At 32.1% G+C, this 23,237-nt stretch overlaps 1 protein-coding gene and 1 long non-coding RNA gene across 3 annotated transcripts; both read right to left on the bottom strand.

The window, feature by feature from the left end:
* Positions 1–3,389: 3,389 nt before the first annotated feature.
* LOC127863022 (uncharacterized) lies at positions 3,390–7,355 on the bottom strand. Its single transcript, XR_008040905.1, has 3 exons — positions 7,105–7,355; positions 5,115–5,251; positions 3,390–4,151 (listed from the first exon to the last, which is right to left on the bottom strand). It is a non-coding gene; the product is annotated as an uncharacterized LOC127863022 (long non-coding RNA).
* A 2,604-nt stretch (positions 7,356–9,959) lies between these two features.
* LOC127862553 (uncharacterized) lies at positions 9,960–21,463 on the bottom strand. 2 transcript variants are annotated; one of them, XM_052401722.1, is made up of 3 exons: positions 21,331–21,463; positions 11,034–11,168; positions 9,960–10,733 (listed from the first exon to the last, which is right to left on the bottom strand). In XM_052401722.1, exons 2-3 carry the CDS (start codon positions 11,142–11,144, stop codon positions 10,071–10,073), a joined length of 774 nt encoding a protein of 257 aa, XP_052257682.1. In that variant the 5' UTR covers positions 11,145–11,168; positions 21,331–21,463; the 3' UTR covers positions 9,960–10,070. The 2 variants fall into 2 exon arrangements, with proteins under 2 accessions (XP_052257682.1, XP_052257683.1); XM_052401723.1 differs by lacking the exon at positions 21,331–21,463 and adding an exon at positions 21,189–21,306.
* Between the last annotated feature and the right edge of the window lie 1,774 nt (positions 21,464–23,237).

The following is a 23,237-nucleotide window of genomic DNA, read 5'->3' as shown; positions in this document are numbered from 1 at the left end:
AGCTTGGGATATGCATGGGATAACTCATTGACTTCTATCTATGGACTATCTGCGCGAATACATGGTGTTAGTGAACTAATGAGCGCCGATTATTCTGCGTCCAGACAACGTTTTTTATATCCCGCGTAAACGGTTATATTCGTGTTTAAAAATTATGGTTAACGATAATCTGCGCCCAGTAACATTTACATACGGTCGTACGTGCATTATAGAGCATTTAGAACCCTATCAATCTGAGTCGAGTCAACAAATTAAGCGTATCAATCTGAGTCGAGTCAACAAATTAAGCGCACGCCCCCCCCCCCCCCTAAAATCTTCTAAGTAAAGTCAAATCATTTGATGTTTCACACTTACCTAGATCTCAATCACCTATTTAAACTCATTTTTTTTTCTTCTTCTTCGTACACAACATTTCCCACTAATCACAGACAATCGCTAAATGTTTTAACTTTATACTCTCTGTCGCCCGGCGTATAAACTATGCATATTTTGGCAATATAAGAAGTTTCTTTGATGAAAGTAAAGAAAGCCTTACATGTTCGAAAAGTGGTTGTCAAAGTCTTCAAAATCACTTTAATCGTGGAGCTTCCGGGGGGGGGGGGGGGCTTCTGATGAGTGTGCTTTAATGCTAGTAATTGCATCAAATAACTAAGTTAATTAGATTGATGTACGTGCATAAAATCTCCGCGTATTTTATTTTATATATTTTTTTAACCCTTGTATAACTAATTCCCCCCCTCCAAAAAAGCATCCAGACAACGTCCACGTCGTGCTTATCCGGTACAATTCGGGTGAAACCAGGGATGATTCCTTATTTATCTGCGCCCAGTTAACGTTCACATGCGATTATATGGTCTTAATTGCATTATAGTGTAATAAAACCCAATAAATCTGCATCGTATGGCCTAATAAAACTCAATCAATCAGCATCGAGTGAATAAATTGAGTTTCTTTATACGGTATCAATTGCATGAAGAAACTGATACACTTCTGTTTATCTGTATAGAATATCCACATGTTATTTTACGGTTTAATGGCGTTGGGGAACACATGAACCCATATTGGTATGCGTCTAGAAAATGATCACATCGTGCCTATAAATCGGGTTTTATAAATGAAGGACACCTATAAAGCAGCGACAAACAAACACTCTTAATGTGCTTATCGCTTTACCTCTCAGAAATGCACTTTGACGCATTTGACGTCCTTTAGAAAATCAATTTAAATTAAGTCCTTTCTTAATATATTCAAGTTTTAAATGCTTCATTTCCAAGACTTAGGTACTGATGAGGAACAAACAGCATAAACCTTTACATACTGCGAGTTGCTGTTCTTGGTTTATGCTGGTTGCAAAATAAATGTTCACTTTTATTTATTTTTTCTGTGGTAGAGAACATGATGGGCTGTGTTTTTTCAAATGCACACTAAGCTTGGCAGGTAATGCACATGCTAATGATTTTGATGTTAATTGCTTATAGTGACTATTTTGATTGGTTAATGACTCACTTGTGTCATAATCTTGTTATAAAACAAGAGAATGGAAGTGATTCAATGCTTTGGATTATGGAAAACTGATTAGGATATAAGGATCAAACAATCTTGGAATTAGAAAACGAAAGGGTCAAAGATTATTTGATCTGGGTTTTTAAGATGCCTTTGTTATTTAATTCTCATCGAGGTCGCTGCTTGTGGTAATGTATAAGGGATCGAGTGAGTTTAATGTTGTTGTACTGTGCTTAATATTTAATATATGCATGTTGACTGTTACACACGAAGCGATTGTATTATTGTCTTGCAATTGGTTTATCTTGTGACAACAAACGGTTGACAATTTATTGTCGGTTGATCACAATGCAAAAATAAAAAGATATCCTCCTATGCAATTTTAATCTCATTGGAGTTAAAAAGTTCTGGAAAACAAATTTAAGTAATTGCTTTCAGTTTTTGTAAATTAAGTAGTTGCTAATGAACGATATTTGTATTATTTGGCCAATAAGTTAGCAATATAAATGGTATTATGTCTTTTACATAGCATTGTAGCATAGTAAATTAAGTAGTTGCTAATGAACGATATTTGTATTATTTGGCCAATAAGTTAGCAATATAAAGGGTATTATGTCGTTTACATAGCATTGATAGACCTAAGAACATTGTCATAATATAGAAAATACATCATGAGCATGATGAATAACATTATACACATGAACATATCTTGTACAAAAACAGACACATTTGCATAGTACACATATGAATATGTTATTTGTTAAACTTATTTATATACACATACACATAAACATATCTTGTACAAAAGCACACACATTTGCATAGTGCATATATACATGTGATGTTTTTTTACTTATTTGTATAGTTATGTATATATATATGTATGACTATTTATAAATAAAATGATACCATGAGTACACCTTATTGGTAAATGTTCAATGGGTTAATATGCGTGATGCATATGTATCAATTGTTAGGGTATACAACTAAATATATCTAATGTGTATATCATTACATACATACATACATGCATGCATGCATAAATATATACAACTTTATATGGTTTTTCAATATGAACACACATCTATGAGATTTAACCATCCTTAGGCACATAAGTGCTGTGGAGTGCAGTCCTATGATTCGTTAAATTTATTTGTTGCAAAAACCCGGACTAGACTTAAAAGGTTACAAATAAAAAATTATTACAACTTTAAGTATCGTAAGATAATCTTTGAAGAGTGTCACCATTACTAGTGCGAAAATGACGAATATGGTTAATTTCACAACTATACACAGTTAACATCCCGAAAACTCATTAATTACAGGTTGGAACACTCAATCATACCATTATTAAAAATACATACGTCTCCTAAATGCAGATAAAGATGACGTTTTAACAACGCATTATTTACACGAACTCCATCTCTAATATTTACCAATACAAGGTGAAAAGGAGAAATGGTTTTACACACAATCTATACATTTCTCTCATGCACGTCTGTGACAAACCATCTCGTTTCAAGAAAATCATACCAAAACATCGAATAAACTATGGTTATACGCAAATGCTAAAACATGCATCGATTTTTAATCAAGAAAAATATAAATAAGCAATAAAAGGGACGCAAATATGAACGCTTTTGTTTTGCAGACGAATTACAAAATATAGAAAAGCAGAGCGTATTAATAAAAGAAAGGCACAGCATTAAATATAAAAGGTTCATCAAACCCGATATTTTTGTATTCTGCAGAATGCGTCTTAAATTAAAGAAGTTAAATCGAACCAATAAACTGTAGATGATATTTATATAAACAAAATTAAGCACTCGTTCGATGTGAAAGAAAGCTAAAAATGAAAGTACTACGATCAAAGTGCGAATAAAAGTAGAAATACATTTATAAATGTTAGCAAAACATTACATTTCTAAATGTTGGAAAATTATTCAATAAACAAAACAATAATAAAATCCTGGGAAAGCAACAACCTCCGGATGAGATTATCAAATGTTCAATAGTAAGACATTCAACAGCAAACAATAACCATTGGTTTAATCAATTAATATTCTTGTCTTGGTGCGAAGGGAAAAAGTCATAGTTTAAAGAAATTGACGGAAATGATTCCAACAATTATAGAGGCATACCTGTATATGGATATTTTCAAGGATTTTGGCATGTGTTGAAGTTTTAAAAATAAAAATGATGAGATAAATAAAATAATGTAAAAAGATAAATGTTAACATCAGAATTAAATAGCTCAATAATTAAACAAGAATAAAATTAAAGATAAAAAAGTTATCCTTAACTAGTCTCAAACAAATGACCATTTGAGAAAAAATCTTAAAACGTAAACAACTCGCCCATCCGTGCTCGTATAGTAAGTAATATGTGTATGTTTTACTTTATATGATTCAGCAATCATCGTACTGTCACAAAATATAATGATAACAACAGAATCGCGAAATGATTCCTTCGTAATGCTTAAAATTTTAAATGTTTTAAATCGTCAAAATATGCAAATACTGTAATATTGTAGAGCTTGGTAAATGTTCAGTATTAGAAGCAGGACAGTCCATTTTTTGTGAGGGCTGCACTGCATGCCTTGTTTTCTTTTTAGCATATGAGTGTTGCTCACTGCTAACTGTCATTGTCTGAAAAGTATGTTAATATCTTTACAACTTTATGAACATGAAAATGCATATTTTATCTGATATCACACAGTATTGAGGTTTTACAACTATTTGGACCAAATTTGTTTAAGAACAGATACTGTAAGTCTAATTTCATAATAATATTAGTCAGTATAAAACAAAAGGGTAAACATTTTACTCTTCATGGAATGATTTGATCAATGTTGGCATTGTACCATGTCCAAAGAAATAAATCTTATATTTTTATCTGAGCATTCATCAAGACAATAAGAACAAAACTTTTTTGTTCTGCACTGAAATCAACATTATTTTAAGAACATTTTTAAAATCCTCTGTCCATCATTACATGTACATTGTATATTTTTTGCATTAAATGGCTTACAGGATGCGCTACTTTAATGTTTCAAAATTTATATATAAAAGATTCTTGTACATTTAGCTGATTCATCTGGATCCTATTTTTAACAAAATTGTCATTAAATACAATACTTTCCAATTCAGTAAAGACTGATTTATATGAGACATTGCTATTGTATTGTTTATGAAAATAAAAATTCTGCATACTAACAAGGTGCTCAGGTAAGCTAACAAGAGCACCTCATAAAAGGTGCCACGCTCGGCTGCAGGTGCAGTTTTGAATACATGAAAGCTTGTCAGAATGTTTTTGTTTTTTGTTCACAGTGACCTTGACCTTTGACCTAGTGACCCAAAATGCATGTGGCATGTAGAACTCATCAAGGTGCAGTAACATATGAAGTTTCAAAGTTGTAGGTTGAAGCACTTTGATTTAGAGCCAATGACAAAATGCTAAGGTTTTAGCATGACGCGGATGGCCGACGACACGACCACGTACACGACACAACAAGCTGGCTATGACAAAACCTCAGGTTTTCTTCGAAAACAGCCAAGCTAAAAATCAATGACAAGCATGGAGGGGAAGGTTACCATTTTTCTGTCCAATACCTTCTCCTTTTCCAGTTTTTTCTTCTTGTTCTTGTCTGTACCATGTTGGCATTTCAGAACCTGATGTCCTAGGCTCACATACATGTAAGGGTTCACCCCATGGACCCAACAAACCTTATGGGAGGATAAAGTAACAACTGAAATTATTCATCAAAACAGGTTTTTTTAAATTTTCTGATTATGTATACACTTTATTTAAAAAACAAAAAAAAAATGAAATTTAACAAAAAAATCCATATCATAAATTCATTAATTTAATAGGAACAAGAGATGTGTTTGTCAGAAACACAATGCCCCCTATTGCGCCGATTTTATTTTTTTTCCTTAGACCTTGAAGGATGACCTTTCACCACTCAAAATGTGCAGCTCCATGAGATACACGTGCATGCCAAATATCAAGTTGCTATGTTCAATATTTCAAAAGTTAATATTTCAAAAGTTATCGCAAGGTTACCAAGGTTAAAGTTTTGGGACAGAATGGCAGATGGACAGACCAAAAACAATATATCCACAATCATTTGATCGGGGGGCATAACAATAATTGATACAGGTACGTAGAATCACATTGTTCTTTAAAAAAGAGAAAACAGAGAAAGTACAAATGTTTTCACCTTCATAAGTCTTCATTTTAAAACTTTATTTGATATTTCAAAGACAATTGATAAGGACTTTTGTGACAGAATATGGAAATGAACAATACTTTATCAATTGGGGAAAAATTCTTTCAATTTTTTTTAAGTCAAAATATTAATGCAAGTAAAAAGCTATCTGTGAGGCATGCTTTTTTCTACTTACCCGTTGTGATAAATATCAGGCCACATAAAAGCTTAATAGATTTGATAACGTATTTACAAACTTATTGTATAAAAATAATTAATACCATGGTGTATTGCAAACATTTCACCATTTAAGAAATATATGAGTGTGGCAGAATTTATAGGTACCAGTGTAAATTTAGAATTAATTTAGTTAATGGTGAATAAATAATAATAACATTAAAAAAAATAAACTCCACAATTTTTTTAATATTTTGCTCTAACATGGCTCATCTTGAAGGACATATGCTTTTTGGTACAAATTCAAGTGATTTATTTATTAACATAGTAATCAAATACTGACTGAGAAAACACTGCTTAATGCCCCTCTGTAGCCATGGCTGTGAATACATGGCTATCATCACTTGGGGATAAATATCCATGCATCCAGAACAGTATTAACAGATTGCACTGCTGTTACTTAATAATAAGTAAATTCCAACAGTTGATACCGTTATTTTCCATTAGAAGTTTACTGTGTTTATTTAAAAAGCACTGGGATGATAATTTTGTTAAATAATCAGAGCTCAAGTCGATGTATTCAAAATGACAATAATGGAAGGTAATGCTATTTCTCTTCAACTAATAATTGATAATATTTGACAACAATTTCATTAATAATATTCACTCTAGTCAATGTCTACAAAACGGTCGCGTCAATATTGTAAGGAAAACAAAAATGGAAATGCCGAATTTTTTGGTGCTATAACCGATTATTTAACGATTATACTATCAATTTCATGTTTTTAAATTTGTGATTTTGCATCGTTAAAACAATAAAAGTATCTTGTTTTCATTGCGATTTCTTGTGTGAAGATTGGCAGACGACATCTTGAAAACTTTGACAAACATGCGGTAGCAGTTTCTTTACAGCAAAATTTATGTTTCCTAACCATGTTGCCAAATTGTCCTTACAATACTGACTCGACGAAGGTCTACAAAGTGGTCGTGCCAATAGGCCCAGTGTCAATATTGTAAGGAAAACAAAAAGGGAAGCTAAATGTGTTACTTTCAAACCAACTATTTTTAAAAGATTAACATCTATCTATCTATCTTTAAATACTGCCGGACTCCCCACAACAATCAATGAGACTTTGAAGAATAATTAATGTATGCTTCTTTCAACAGAAATCATTACGTTTAGATATATGAACAAAATAATAAAATGAATTTACCTGAATTACCAAAGTTTTTTGTGCTGTAACCCATCATGTAACGGTTATTCGTATCAATTTCATTTCTTTTTATGTAAGCTTTTGCATCGTGAAAACAATTAAAAAATAACATTATTTTGTCTTCGTTGCGATTTCTCGCGTATAAATTTACAGACGCCATCTTGAAAACTGCGACCAACTTTCGGTATCAGTCTCTTTACGGCAATTTTTTTGTTTCCTTCCATTGTTGCCAAATTGCCCTTACGATACTGACTCGACGGGGATATACCTGTCGCGTGCACGGACTACTTTTTACTTTACCACTGAATGATTTTTCATAAGAAATAAAGTCGAGAAAACCTTAGCTTCAAAATTATACGACCTTCAACCTTTAAATCTAGTCATATGACATAATTGTATAATGAATCAGCTGATTGATGGCGTCATAAAATGACATACTTAATTATTGCGTCATTTTCCCCAAAAATTTGTTGAAGATTTATTATAAACGCGACTTATTTCCCATGTACATGTACTGTATATTGACTCATTGAATTGTCAATTTATCACATTTTCCTTATTTCGTGTAATGTGCAATAATCCATGCATGTACTTTTGACATTTAGGAATGTACAACAAGCCATACAAATATCTCACAATTCATATATCATCTGCAATATTTGCTTTCCGATTTAATTCACGTTAGGCATAGAGCTGTGTAAAGTATAAGATGGTAAAAATAGCACCACACTGTAATTCGGAACGTCCCATTTTGTACGCGGGTATTATCCACTCATTTATCTGTTGTGTAATGGAATGTTTTCCATTTTTTCTGTATTTATATAATTATTTTCTTCTATAATAAGGGCATTTACAATAGAATTAAACATTGTGCAAGTTTAAACATTATTATGTTTGTATGCAGAAATCTGCAAATGCAACCGAGTTTACCAACGGCTATTATTTTATAAACTGCTCCGGTTCATTTTCACAGCAGTAATGTACATAAAGTACATGACGTAGCGTGTGATGAAGAAGAAAGTTTATTGAGTTCTCATTTGAATATAGTGATATGAAGGCATAAGGGTCTTTATTTAACTATGCTAAAATAATTATTAAAGACCCTGGATGCAAAATCGTCAATTATTGAGTTAAATGGATTATTAGATGAATTTTAAAGGATAATTAAAGGTAAGATACTAGTTCGAACGTGTTTTGGTTTTTGTTTGTACTTTTGTCGTTCCCTGTTTTCGGGGAAATGATTTTCACATGGGCACCATTGATGCATCGGATCACACACGGCATATTCATAACATTGTATAAAAAACACGTTCTGCGCGTCCTTAAATTCGTCGTCCGAAGTCGGAAAATGTATTGCCCTGTATATTAAGTTAAATAAAGTGTCAGTCGCTGCAATTGTCTGTTAACTCGTCGAAATTGTCAAGGTCGTCGATGGTGTACATGTATGTTGACATCGACATCATTTTGTCAGGAGCAATCGCCGCCATATTGGATTTTGATCATTTTCTTTCGAAAATAAAATGAATTAGAGTAAAGTAAAATATTCTTTTCGCGGTCGTAATGTGTTACAATTCGCATGCTGCGTAAAATTGAATCGAGGCATATGGTCATATTTTTACTCGTTGTACAGTTTGTATGTGAATTTTTTGAAGACTATTTTGCGTATTAGAACAAATACATTTATATCACTACGCATGGTTACATTCGTTAGATTTTAAGCGCTTTTAAGAATGAATTAAAATTATTGTTAAGGTTATTAGATCTATTTATGTTAACTGTCACGTTGGAAAAAATCAAATGGGATAAATAGAATACTAGGATTAGCGTTGAATACAGAGAAGTTTATGTTGCTCGGCTCGAACACCGGAAGCGCTCGCCAAGGCTCGCGCTCCCGGCGTTCTAAGCCTCGCAACATAAACCTCTATGTATTTAACGCTAACTTAGTATTCTCTATAAACCATGTCACAAACATTAAAATACAAGGATAGCACAAAAAAGGAAGTAAATCCTTATTCCCACTGTGGACCTTAATAAATTTAATGTAGTTGACCTAGTTAACAACTTATTAATTATGAGCAAAATTGAATACTACATTAATCTCAGAGATCATTATCACAGGCATGAAGTAACTATCACAGAATTTACATTGCATTACTTTGCACTTAGTCTATTAAAATACAAATAAAACTAGAAAAACTCAAATAGCAAGCAGATGTGTTTTGACGGCGGACTTGGATTTGGAGAGGTTCTTAGTCTGTCTTATATGATGTGGCATTTCATTCCAGAGAGAACAACCTTGATAAGCAAATGACCGTTTACCAAAACCTTTAACCTTGGGCAAACAAAATCTTCCAGCGTCTGTGAATGAATCACTGGAAGAAGCAACTGACGCTCTTAACCTAGTGGGATAGTTATGAACTGAACTAAGTGGAATGAAATGCTCATATAAATAACCTGATGATCTACGCGGCGCTCTCTCACTTTGGACTTTAATGGTGAAGCATTCTCTTAGTTGACTGTAACGAACGGGTTCAATTATATAAAAAGTACTAGCGATTTTAAATGACATTTTATTTTTTAGTTATATATTAAAAGGTAGGCATTGTACAAATAATGTCTAATTGCATGTTAATTTCATAAAGAGCTCATTAAATATATACCATCATTGTTACACTAACACTTGTATTACGTTGCAAAATTATACATGCAGACACTCATAATCAAATTCATTTCAAATTTCACAATATTCAAAACAGAAATACAAAAATGTTTTCTACGAAAATAACATATTTCATAGCAAGTTCAATGCAATTATATATACACAAAATAAAATAAATGTGCAATGCATGCATGTTGTTATTTATGACAATATAAAGATTGTTATTTACAAAGTATTATATAAATTATTCGACAGCTTTTTCAAACTTTCCAAATTAAAATGGTCGTGTACAAGCGAGTTCTTGATTTTAGCGCCTTGATTCTCTTATTAATTCCATAGAATACTGAAGTTGAATCCATTTTTCTAGTTCTCCTTTTTTGTCAGGATGGTACTTGCGTGCAAGTTTACGGTACCGAGAATTGATCTCTTTGTTGGTCGCGGTTGCTTGCAGCCCAACAAACGTAAACGCTTGTTCCAGGGCTTTCTCTTTTGAACATCCGAAAATCCACTGCTTGAGTTTACTTTTAAGCATTTGAGCCGTAATTGGGAGCACGTGGGCAACAACTGCTCCGACTGCCGCGCCCGAAGGTCCTCCGATGGCGCCACCAACTTTGCCACCAACAAAACTACCTATTGCAGCATTGGCGTCTTTTTCAATTATGCTGTTGATGCACGCTTCCCCTGATATTTCACCATTAACCCACTGGCGTAGATTTTCGCATATTTCCTTTGCGAGGGTGGTAAAATCTAAAGCTTCTGTTGTTGCAGTTGTCTCTCGTTTCACCAGGGCATTTTCATCTCGTATAGCCGAAGACGTTTTGTGAATAGTAAGAACAAAGAAATCAAAATCTATTCGATCACGTGAACAAAATGCTCGCTCTTTAAATAAACCCGGGTTTCCTTTCGGAACACATTCTGAATAAACCTTCTCAAAATTGTCCTTATCCATCATACCGTCTGGGAAGGCAACCTATAAACATCGAAAACACGATCAAATAAATCATCTGTATTATTCTAACATGTTTGCTGATTCAAACCAAGATGCATGATAGGGGACCCACAAAGAGTTGTTGGAAAATTCATATGGAGTTAAAATATCGAATTCTTCAGACAAATTAGATAATTGTTGCATACACAATATTATGATACATAAAAACGCAGTTTAAAGCGGCTATAAATGTACAAAAGTGTCAACTTCTCAAACGTATATTTGCTACATGTGAACCAACATACGACTAAAACGGTAGTTTTATTCTACTTTTAATATTACCATGTATGCTTTGTACCATCTCTTGATTGTTTTCGAAGGAAACGTCGTTTCTTTTGTAAGGAAGTCCACTTTTTCATCTGAAAGCTTTATCTTAGAGTGTCCCTGGCCCATTTTATTTTTGGATATTGAATCAACCTGAAAAAAGACGATTTTTTTTATTATTTAATATTACTAAAAAAACAACAACATTATACATGCACATACATTGCAAACATTTTTCCTTCAAGAAGATAACAATACAGTTATGGGTGCATATGCACGTACAATAGAATGTTTTTTTGTAAATATTTTTTCTTCAAAATATACCCACTCCTCATGGAAAAATAGTGATAATTGAGGTTTAACCATAGGTTATTATTTATGTCTTTTTGCAATATGAAGAGTACACAAAAGAAAGTAAAAAGTAAGAAAGAAATTAAAAAAAAGGAGAAGCTGGAAGCTCAAAACTGACCGTCAAGTAATCTCTGATAAATTGTATTAAATTGTTCGAGATTATCGTTTTTTTTAGAGCTATTTCTTGTTCTATATCAAAGCGTAATTTTAGGAATGTAAGAAAAATTGTTGAACTCATATGGTTGGTGCATTGTTTTCAATTTAAATATATAATATTTTATTAAATAAATGATGAAATTAATTGTTTGCATGTTTTTATTATATTCCGTCTGACCAAAACAAATTAATTCGTAGTAAAAATATAATAAAATGCCTTAATCATACATGTAGTCCGCTAATCTGTTCCATAAATGTTGTGCTACCCGGCATTTCCAAAACAAGTGTTCAATATCTCAATACATTGCACAGATCACATAAGTTAGAGTTCGTTAGTTTGCACCGAAAGAGGTATGTATTTGTAGCAGTTAAACGCATAATATATTTATATTGGAAGCATCTTAAATTTGTGTCCGTACAAGATTTGAACACTAGCGTGTATATCTTTGCCCAATTTAACTCTTTTTTTTGAACAATATTTTGCCATCTATTTTCCGCATTCGAATTTGTATTTTTTATTTCAGATAGCTGAAGATTGTATAAAAATTTATTTGGTTGGTACGAAGTTTTGATTATATCTAGTAATGATTTTTTCCTTGATCCTGTTAGAAAACGCTCGTCTACAAGTTCCAATATGTCTCTTGGTATGTTATTTATAAGACTATTGTATTTAAGAAAGTCATTGTCTGATGCATGAAAGATATATTTGAAATCAGAAAAGCTATAAAATTTCTTCACGCGAAAGTCAATTAACTGATCGACAAATACGATTCCTATGTCGTGCCAATCTTTCCAGTACAAAGTTTTATTTTCAATTTGTATTTTACTATTATTCCATATAAAATGTTTGCTGAAGTTGTGTTTATAGCAATTTTTACATGTATTCCATCCTTGAATTATGTTTTTTTTTTAAATTCGTTGTCTTTACATATACGTTTAATATCTTTAGTTTGTAAATTTGATTCAAATAGTAATTCTCCTCCGTATTTCTGTAGGATTGTATCATATATACACTTCCACATACTATTATTTTTCTGTAAGCAGTCGTTTAACCCATGATCCCTTTATAGAATTTAGGAACATTTCAATGTCTGTTAATTTAAGGCCTCCATTTATAAAATTCATTATTATTTTGCTGCGTTTTATTTTGTCGGGTTTACCATCCCATAAGAAGTTAAAAATTTCCTTAGTTATTTTTTGTATGGTGTGTTTAGGAGGGTTTGGTAATACAGTGAATGGATATACTAGTTTTGGTAGGGCGAATGTTTTTATTACTGTAATTTTCCCTAGTAAGGTCAATTTTCTGTGGTGCCATTGTTTAAGACAATTACTGAATGCACATAATTTTGGTTCCAAGTTCATGGACATATTTTTTATTTTACAATTATAAAAGGATAACCCAAGAGTGTTTGCAGATTCTGATGTCCAAATAAATTTGTGATCATTGCAAAAACGGATTGTAGTATTCTTGAAAAGCCCTACTCTTAAAACTGTTGATTTTGAATTGTTAAGGTTTAATCCAGGTGTTTTTCCAAATTGTGTTATTACATTGACCAAATTTTCAATAGAATTTTGTTGACCGTTGTTGAAAAAGGTTCCGTCGTCTGCGAAGAGCGACTGTTTTATTTCTATATTATTTACAATAATACCCCTAATGTTCTGGTCTTTTTCAATATAATTAGACAATATTTCGATACATATTACAAACAGGGACGATGAGAGAGGGCAACCTTGCCTAACGCCTTTTTCTATCTTAAAACTTTCCGACATGTATCCATTGTTCATAATAATACTACTTTTATCATGGTAAAACAGCTTTACCCAACGGATAAGATCATCGTCGAAATTGAAATGCTGTAAACACTTAAACATAAATTCATGATTTAAAGTATCATATGCCTTTTCAAAATCTGAAAAAAATAAAAGACCGGGTATTTGTTTGTTTTCAAGGTATTCGATTATTTCGAAAATTAGTCTGACATTCTCCCCAATATATCTCCCTTTTATGAAACCTGTTTGTGAAGGTGCTATTATTGAGGATATAGTTTTTTTTAATTCTAATAGCGATGGCTTTTGTAGCTATTTTGTAGTCTACATTAAGTAATGATATTGGTCGCCAATTTGTTTAAATAGTGGTATCCTTGTAAGGTTTTGGGATTAGTGATATAATGCTTTGTTTTTGAAAGTCAGTTAGATGTCCGTGTATAAATGAATAGTTTATTGATTCGATGAAAGTTTTTTAAATGTCATTCCGAAAGGTTTTATAAAATTCTACCGTTAGTCCATCTGAGCCCTGGCTCTTGTCATTTTTCATTTCTTTTAAGGCATTATAACATTCTTCCTCGGTTAGGATACCTTCACACATATTTTTATTGTTTTCACTAAGGCGGTTTATCGGTGTGTCAAAGAAATCAATATTTGATGTTTTATCATACTGTTTTTGATAAATGGATTGATAGAATTTCACTTCTTCTGTTAATATTTCATTTTGATTTGTTATAAATGTATCATTTACTTTTATACATTTAATAGTTTTCTTCTCTGCGTGTCTTTTTGCTAGGTTTGCGAAAAAAGCACTGTTTTTTTTCATTACTTTTCAACGTATATAGCTTTTGATCGCAGTAATATACCGTTGATTTTTTTGTCTCTTGAATTATCCAATAACATGTTTTTATTTGATAATTCTTCTGTGTCTATATTATCCTTACGTATCAAGTTTTGTTCAAGAGCTTCTATTTCTTGAATTAGCTCTTTTTCTTGTTGATAATCTTCTTTTTTCTTTTGACTAGCAAATTTTATAGTTACATTTCTAATATTTCCCTTTACCAATTCCCATTTAGTGTTTGCGTTTGAGTGTTTATTGTTGTTTAAAACTTCTTGCGATGTGTTTTTAATTAGTGATTTATATTCGGTATTTAACAGAAGGCTGTTGTTTATTTTAAAATAACCAGGTCCCCGTTTTTGTGATATGAAATTCATTTTTAATATAACACTTGAATGATCTGTTTTATATCCAGTTTGAATGATACAACTTTTTGTTATATTGCATAATGTATCTGTGATAAGAAAAAAGTCAAGTCTGCTGAAAATTGGCGGTTTACCGTTAGAGTGCCATGTAAATTGACATTTATTAGGATTATGCATTTTCCAAACATCGATTAAATTATTTTCGTCTATAATTTTATTTAAGTTATCTCGACAATGTTTATGCGTATCGGATCGGCCGTTTTTCTTGTCTAAATTAGTGTCTAAAACAGTATTAAAGTCACCCCCGATTAAAATATTTTCATTAGTATCTTGTAAGAATTTAGCGAGAGTTTTGAAAAGAAAGGAGTCGTCATTGTTAGGCCCATAAATATTAATAATCGTAAGACTTTGTTAATTGATTTCTAGTGTTAAGGCTTGAAGACGACCCGGTATAATTTCTTTGTAATTTAATATTTTTACTGGCAGTGTATCGTTAATGAGGATTGCTATTCCTTCGCTGTTTGATTTCGTGCCACTAAAATAGGCTTGTCCCTTCCACTCCCGTTCCCATGATTCCACTATGCTTTTGGTCGAATGTGTTTCTTGCAATAGGTACAACGCAATTTTTTTTATTTCTTAACCATTCGAAAACTTGATTTCTCTTTTGTTTATTACCTAAACCTTTAACATTCATTGATAATATTACTGTTTCCATTTTACTTTATAGTAGTTTGATTTAAACCAGTCAGAGAGCTTCCAGTCATTCAATTGTGTCAAAAGATTCATTTTTAGTGTTACTAAATTACTATTTGTTGACGTGTTTTATTATAAAAAGAATCGTTCCAAACAAGGGTGTTAGCGACCCATTACTATTCATTCTTTCTATACATGTAAGTATTTACTGTACAAGCCGTTGTGTCGATTTACTTATTAATACAAGAGTAATTTTCCAGCTATTCACTTCAATCAATTTGTGTATAATCATGTGTAGTTAATGTGAATCAAAAATATTAATTTTAATGCCAATGTAGTTAGACTATTTGTTTTTTTGAATATGTGTTCAGTGTTCGTTTTAATTGTTTTAATAGCGTGTTGTTTTTTCTGTTAAAAGAAAGTATTACATCACGATATTGTAACATCGTATGTACAAGTACTTAATTGATGGTTTAAGTTACATTGTGTATAATATACATCACAATAAAAATTAATCATTAAAATGCAATACATGTAGATAAAGTATCATGCAGAGTTTCTAAAGCAGAGTGTTCAACGCAGATTTAGTATTATTTTTATATCTAGTTTAGTACACATAAACAAGTTTTATTTAATTATAATCTATATGTGTAACCATTATGGTGTCATTTTTTTAACTTGTTCATCTCAAGATTACATATGCTAATTAACAAATAATTTACCATTAAAATGTCTACAAATGTTATTCATCATGTTTAAAAGTATTCTTACGCAAATGATCTATATATATCTTCCTTTTTAATTTTAAATTAAAGCAAAATAAAAAAATGACTCTTTAAGGTGTTATACTATATGACCTTAGAACTAGTGTACTACACAATAAAGGTATTTTTTTGAGTAAAGTCGAAAAATCAAGATAAAAATAGTATACTTGTATAAAAAAAACACAATTTCATCATATACAGATATAGAAATAGACTATATAGCATCTTCCCAATTATAGATATTTGATTTAGATTCACATAAAATAAAAAAAAGTTACCACAGCTTAAGCAATGGTGTACAACACAGTATGAAAATATGCTTTTTCGATATGTTCCAATCATGAAAAATATTTGTTTAAATAAAATTTACATTTGTTTGCATTAGTTTGTTTATGATTAAACTTTGAGCTTTAATAAAAATCCATACACTTATCATCAAATTGCATCACACGATGTATATGCTTGACCCTATTAAGATCTAGATTTTTCTCCTTTTTTAAAGTTCAAATTAAAGCATAAAACAGACTTTTCAAGGTGTTATACTATATAAACATTGTACTTTATAGAATAGGTATCTTTAAGAGGTTCAAACTAAAAGCTGAACATAGCACAAATGTATCATAAGAAAGATCATATACAGTTAAAGGTAAGTACTATTCATTATATTCTCAATTATACAAATTTGATATACATTTGATACATAGATACACATTCGAAGGAAATGATACAATTTACATTTCCTTTCAATAGTTTGTCATTGATTTAACTTTTTGTTTTTATAAAAATCAACACAATTATCAAATTTTATAACAAAATGCATATGCTAACCCTATTTCTCACTCTCACGTCGAAAAAAAAACAACTGTGAGATTGACTTAGGGTTCATAAAGGACATATGCTAAATTAATGTAAGATGTAATTAATGTAATTTACAGGCATATTTTTATTTTAAAGATTAAATGAATAACACCCCCGCCCTCTAAAAATGAACGAAAAAAGGTAACTCTCACATTGAAAACGAAATTGTGAGAATATCCTTGGGGGTGTATGGTAAAAAAAAATCACGTTACCAGTTTCACCGGCTTTTCTTGTTTATGCCTAGTATTGTATTTCATGCAATTTCTGAATAAAAAACACAACCATATTCATCCGCACACAACCAATCTTACTTGCTTTTAGTCGTACACTATTTTACTTTGCATTAAAAATTATACGCTTTTATTTACTGTAATTATTTAAAAAAAACATACCCTTCTGATTTATATATTTAAAAAAGGAGCTGCGTATTTCGCCTCGTGATGCAAGTATAGTATGCTAATTTTAACTTAGTGTATACTTTTACAGTGTATGTACCTTCATATTAAACATCTACAGACTCTTATCGTCATAAAGGGATTGTAATTTTCAAAGCTTACATATAATTCCAATATTTGACATTATTTGTTGTCTTAATTACAATACTTTATTTAAACGTGTTGAGTGTTTCTCATTGTATAAACAACTTGATGTAATACGCTTTTAACTCACATTAGTGTATACTGGAGAAAAAAAGGCATTATATTTCTTAACTAGAGAAACATGTATAATTGTACATAGTATTAAACTAGTCTGTGGACTTCTATGGCAATGGTAACTCCAACCAGTATTTGAAGTTACTAAAGTGTAGTAACTTCATTAAGTGTTTCCAATACTATGTTCACAGATTCTTCAGGTGTTTCTCTTTCTTTATCTACACAGCCAGATAGCCGTATGTTGTTACGTCTGCTGTATTGCTCGAGTTCGTTAAATTTTTCATCATGTATTATATGTTGTTTTGTCATTTCCATTTTTAATTGCTGTTTCTCTTCTTTTTCGTTATTTAATTTTTCTTCTAGTCTTTTAACGTCATTTGCGAGCTTTTCGTTTCCTTGCTGTTTTTCAAAAATGGTGCCCTCAAGTGTTTCGATTTTGTGTATCACTGATTTTAACAGTTCATCCTTCATTTCTTCAATTAGTTCTCTCATCATGTTTTTCAGCCCACTATCATTCTTGGTCAGCATATTACTGAGTTTTTTGTTGATTTCCGCCATTTTTTTTCTTATCCATCTTCTACCTCCGTATCACTCTGTTCACTAATATCTTTAACCTCATTTACCGGATTATTTTTTTATTTCTTTCTACGTTGCTTCGAATTCTTTTGTTTTGTTTCGCCAACTACTACACTCGTGTCAGCTTCACTCACGCTGCTTACACTCGCTCCTTTTCGTTTCTTATTCGCATCTTCGATTTCTGTTGAGTCGAGTTGAGTAACTGGTTGTTCGACGTTTGCCATATCTATTTTGCGCAGTATACTGTGAAACCATTATTATTCGTCAGACATTAATTTTCGTCTTTTTCGTCCTTCGACCGATGGACGAATTTAAGATCCTAACGAACAATCATGTCCCATATTTGAAACAAATAATCCATGCATATACACAAGGCTCGAAATGAACACTCCCACACTCGCAAAAAGATTGCAAGGTAAGATATAAGCCACTAGTATTTTTTGCAAGTAAAGAAATAGTGAGAAAAAAAACACGAGTTATATTGCTAAATGCGTTCGACGGCGTGAACGCTAAACCGTAGGTCAATTTTTTGAACGTCAGAATACCCATATGCGGAAGGGCGCACCTTGTTTGTAGACTTGTAAACTTATAGTACAGATACCCGGATGGTATTGATACAAATAACTTGAAACAGTAGACTATTAACACTCAAGTTAAATCCGGTTTTGACACAAAGGGGTGTATATTATACAGTGTACTGACAACTGACATTTCCTGTAAAACGCGAATGCAATAAGGTTGTATCGAATGCGTCGACTTCGTTTTGGTATAATAGTGTTGATTAGCGCTAATTGTTAACAAGTTTATTACCCATTATGTGTATTGTGTTTTTCAGGGGTGTTGCAGATTATACAGCCAACACGCGGCGAATCCGGATTAAAGGCAATACTATTAAACGCAATTAAAATATGACGATGTGTGATCAACAATGAAATATGACCAAAATAATTTGCTTACGCTAATTATAACCCATAATTTTCGCACCTTCTCTATTTGGCGCAGATAAAGGTAAGATTGTTATCAGTTTGACCTTGATTGTAATGGAAAAGACTAATTGGCATTTGACTTCGTTGTTTAAAACACTCGTTTACGGTTATTCAGCCCCACTTATCCGCTAATCATAACAAAGAACGTGTCAATGACATAAAATAATAAGGCACAGTTACTACCACCTAAAATAACAGACTTATTAATTGGCATATGCCCAACAGGGCCCACATCCTGAAAGCGACTACCAAGTGTCACCCCTCTTTCCCCAGCACGATTTTTTCGCAACCGCGTATTACATGTATTACAAACAAATCGAAAAACAAATCGGACGCTATTTTTTCAAAACCAGAAATGGACGAATTTAAGTGCTGACGAAAATAAATGGTTTCACAGTAGTCACCGAAATTGGCGATAGTCTGTGTACATTCACTTAATCTCCTTATGTAAACATATGTCCTCGTGCTTTTACTTATCACGTATACGACTTTACTTGAGTAGAAATGGCGTCGCCCACCCGTGCAACAGTTTACACTATGAACGACATATTAAAAGCCATATTTCTGATTATTGTCTTTGTATATAAGTAGATTTAAATGTTCAAAAAGATTACCAAGTGATTTTCAAATCGACGTATCCTTCCAAAATCACCGAATTATCATTATTCACGCACATAAATATATTTTAAAGACGAGCAAGTTTTTCCATCAACATGCTATGTTTTATACTAAGAACTTAGTATCCATGATTTCTAAGACATGTATATACCATGTATTTAACCATCATTTAATACCATACTTTTATTGCAATTTTGCCGAGTTGGTCGTATCTAAACATAAAATATATAAATTTTCTGGCGAAAATGTCTTGTGGCGGAAAATTTTTAAGTAACTGACAGTCTCCATTGGTAGGCACATTTATTAAATTTTCAAGTAATAGTCTAAGGGTGCTACTTTTGTGTGGCCAGCTGTCTTATGATTGCTGAGTATTAATCGTTACATTGGTGGTTTCCTTCTATTCATTTAAAAAATTAGTTTTTTACAAAAAAAGATGGGTTTTGCTCGGATATATTGGTAACTCCTAGCTCGTATTTGGCTTTTATCTGGATAGTTACTAGTGGTCACTTTGCTGATTTGCATTTAGCGGAATTGCTTTACATTCTGGAACTTTGCGGATTTGCATAACGTTGCGGATTTAAAAATTGCATAACTTTGCGGATTCTGATAACTTTGCGATTAACGTTGCGGATTTGCTTACTAATGCTAATAATAATTTTGCTTTGACTGTCAGTTACTTAAAATAGGAAGGCCATTTGTGTTAATCATTCCTGATTTATATTTTGTTCTGTATTTGATGTTGCGGCTCAATTTCTCCAACTAAAAGTGTGTTCTTAATGAAAAAGTTCATTTAATCATTTAACCTAGTCCATATTTCTAGTCATTTGTTATTGCTTTTTAAGGAAAGGAAACAAAGAAATGATAACTTTGTTTTGTGTTATTCGAAATTCATATACTAAAAATTTTTAAATCCCGATGTAAGTCAAGAAAGTTAATCATGGACAGCAATTAACATTTCCAAAACATGATGAGTGTATATGACATAAATATTTGTTCATCCACTGTATTTTACCCATGATGGAGGATTTAAAATGTTAGTGACAACATATCGCTGTAAATATTATGATTTTTGTTCTAATTTTTTAACTGTTTGTTTTTCCAGATAACGTAAAGATTATTTTATGGTATCAAAGTCATGTGTTCTGAAGTGCCATTTTCGTGTAAATTGCTTTTTTATTTTCCGGGTAGTTTAAATAAGCTTGTTTTCCTTTTTAACAAGTTAAGTGTTTATTCGACATAGATTCCACCCAAACGCTTTCATACATTTCGCGTGTTTATGGCTTTACCTGGATCTATATTAGGTAATCTCCAATTTCAACAACTGCGCAATTGATCTGTACACGTTAGTAATATGATTTAAATAGAAACGCTAAGCTGTCCTTAGGTGAACATGAATAAAATACTACATATAATAAGTACTACATAAAATCGTTATTAATTATAACTGATAATTAATTTCATATTTATAATAACTTTCGAATATATATTTACATGTTATCTGAGCACTACTCTTGTAGATGCACGGTCAGAAATAGTATTGGTCATACTTACAGTATTTTCCTGAAGTGAACATTAAATGACAATTGTAACAGTATATTCCATGTTAAAATAATTAATAATACGACGCTGTTAATATTATAATACAAATAAAAAATAACTTTAACTGAAGATTTAAAAGACGAAAATAACGAACCGAAAGTCCAGGTGATCGCTGGTGTTGACACAATGCAAATCGAAAGTAAATATACGTACGTCATTAACATATTGTTTAAACTGTCAGTCAAATGTTTCCATTCTCAGGTTTAAATATTGTTGTATTCTATTGAAAAAGTTAGCTTTTTAGTATTGATTTCATGAGACGGTTTTGGGATTTAAAGTTGTTAAACAAGAGTCCATTATTGGAAAGAGCATGGTACATGATTTTTGCTTAAAGCCTTCTCACACATAGACAAATCCATATGACAGAGCCTGGCAAAAATGGTAAATTTATGAGTTCTAGCGAATTCTTGCCGAAAAAGTTTGAACATTTGTTGCATTGTGTAATATTATAACGAAATGTGAACATAGAGGAACTATTTGGTGCGAATGATTTACGAAGTGTGACGAACAGTTACTGCAATTCGCTAGAAATCGTTAGGTCGCGCAAATAATATTCGTTTTTTCGGTTAGCGAAAAGGAGCTATTAAGCGCGTAAAGATACGAATGTAAGCGAAACCTTGCGCATACTTGCACATACCGCCGAATATTTCCGAAACGGTGTTTCTGCATCTGGGCGTTTTGATATAGACTAACTTATTTCTGACTCGACAGTATTGCTGTGACTACTGATTCTGTGAGTCAAAAGTATGCCGCCTATGGGAAGAGGGAGAGTAAATAAATACAGTTTTCACATATTTTATGTTCAGTGGCGGTGATATACAGCAGTCTAATGACCGAAAATTCCCAGCCCAATCTCAGGGCATTGAACTTGACAGTGAGCATGGAAACAAAACTGACAGTGATGATAGTGATGAAGACCAACTACCCACGTCCAGGACCAACGCTAACACGTCACAGAAAAGGAATTATGTTTTTTTATACAGTCATTTCTCTCTATTAGACTTGTTTGAATAACAATTACAAGTGATTTAGACATTTGATCGCTAAATGTATATAGAACCAAACACTCATGTAGAGCGTTTGTTGATTTAGAAACCACCTGTATTAATGGACCACTATATCTCTGAATCCAGATGTCGTTTGAGCAAGGTTTTACATGTACTGTATTTTAATTTTGATTTGGAAAGTATTTATGTTTGGTTATTCATGACTTGTTGTCACTAAAACAATAATAACATTATATAATATATTTTCATGCAATGTAGTTTGCCTAAATATTTTATGGTTTCCAGCATGTGAACTGGTTTCGTTTCTTTTGTTCTCTCAGCCCAGAAACCAATAAATACAAGTCTTCAGGTTCTAAGAAGGAGAGACGGGACTACAAGAAGGCCATGAAGAACGTCCCCCAAATAGGCAAGGATCTCGTTAAATTTTATAAGACGAATCCGTGCCTCTGGGACGTCCGAATGGAGGACCCCCACAACCTCAAGAAGACACTGCTTGAGGATATTTCCAAGTCCACTGGAGTCGGTGGTAAATATAAATAAAATGTGTCATAGTTATACAGTTGCATTGAAATTACAATTGCAACAATTTGTCATGTTATGCATACTTTAATACTTTGTATTATGACAAGGTTAATTTACATTGACATTTTATATTATCTATAAGTTATTGACATTATTGGGTGGTGGAAGAGCGCTCGAGACACCTTCACCCGTTTGTCGCAGAAGAAGTCCGGCGAAGAGAGGGATGACCTACCGTACAAACAGAAGTGGTTGCTGGAAAATCTCGCTTTCCGATGTGAGGGACCGGTTCATAGGAGGGCACCTATCAAGAGCGTAAGTATTTAACTGTTACTTTCATCGTATGACAGAATATATGAGAAAACAAGGTTATTATTAGTTGAAAAATGAAAAAAAACAATGATTTATTCGGATATTTAATATGGTGGTAATAATAAAATCAATAAAATATATATGTTATAAATAAAACTATAAA

Source organism: Dreissena polymorpha, chromosome 16 (assembly GCF_020536995.1).
Source record: "Dreissena polymorpha isolate Duluth1 chromosome 16, UMN_Dpol_1.0, whole genome shotgun sequence".
Taxonomy (NCBI): Eukaryota; Metazoa; Mollusca; class Bivalvia; order Myida; family Dreissenidae; genus Dreissena; species Dreissena polymorpha.
The sequence above is the reverse complement of the archived record's forward strand: the minus strand, read 5'-3'. Positions and strand labels throughout refer to the sequence as shown.

Bases quoted from the DNA above. Each gene is read 5' to 3' on its own strand.
- LOC127862553 (XM_052401722.1), bottom strand. From the start codon at position 11,144: ATGGGCCAGGGACACTCTAAGATAAAGCTTTCAGATGAAAAAGTGGAC. The intron at 10,734-11,033 runs GTAATATTAAAA...CGATGTTTATAG, and splicing joins GATGGTACAAAGCATACATG to GTTGCCTTCCCAGACGGTAT.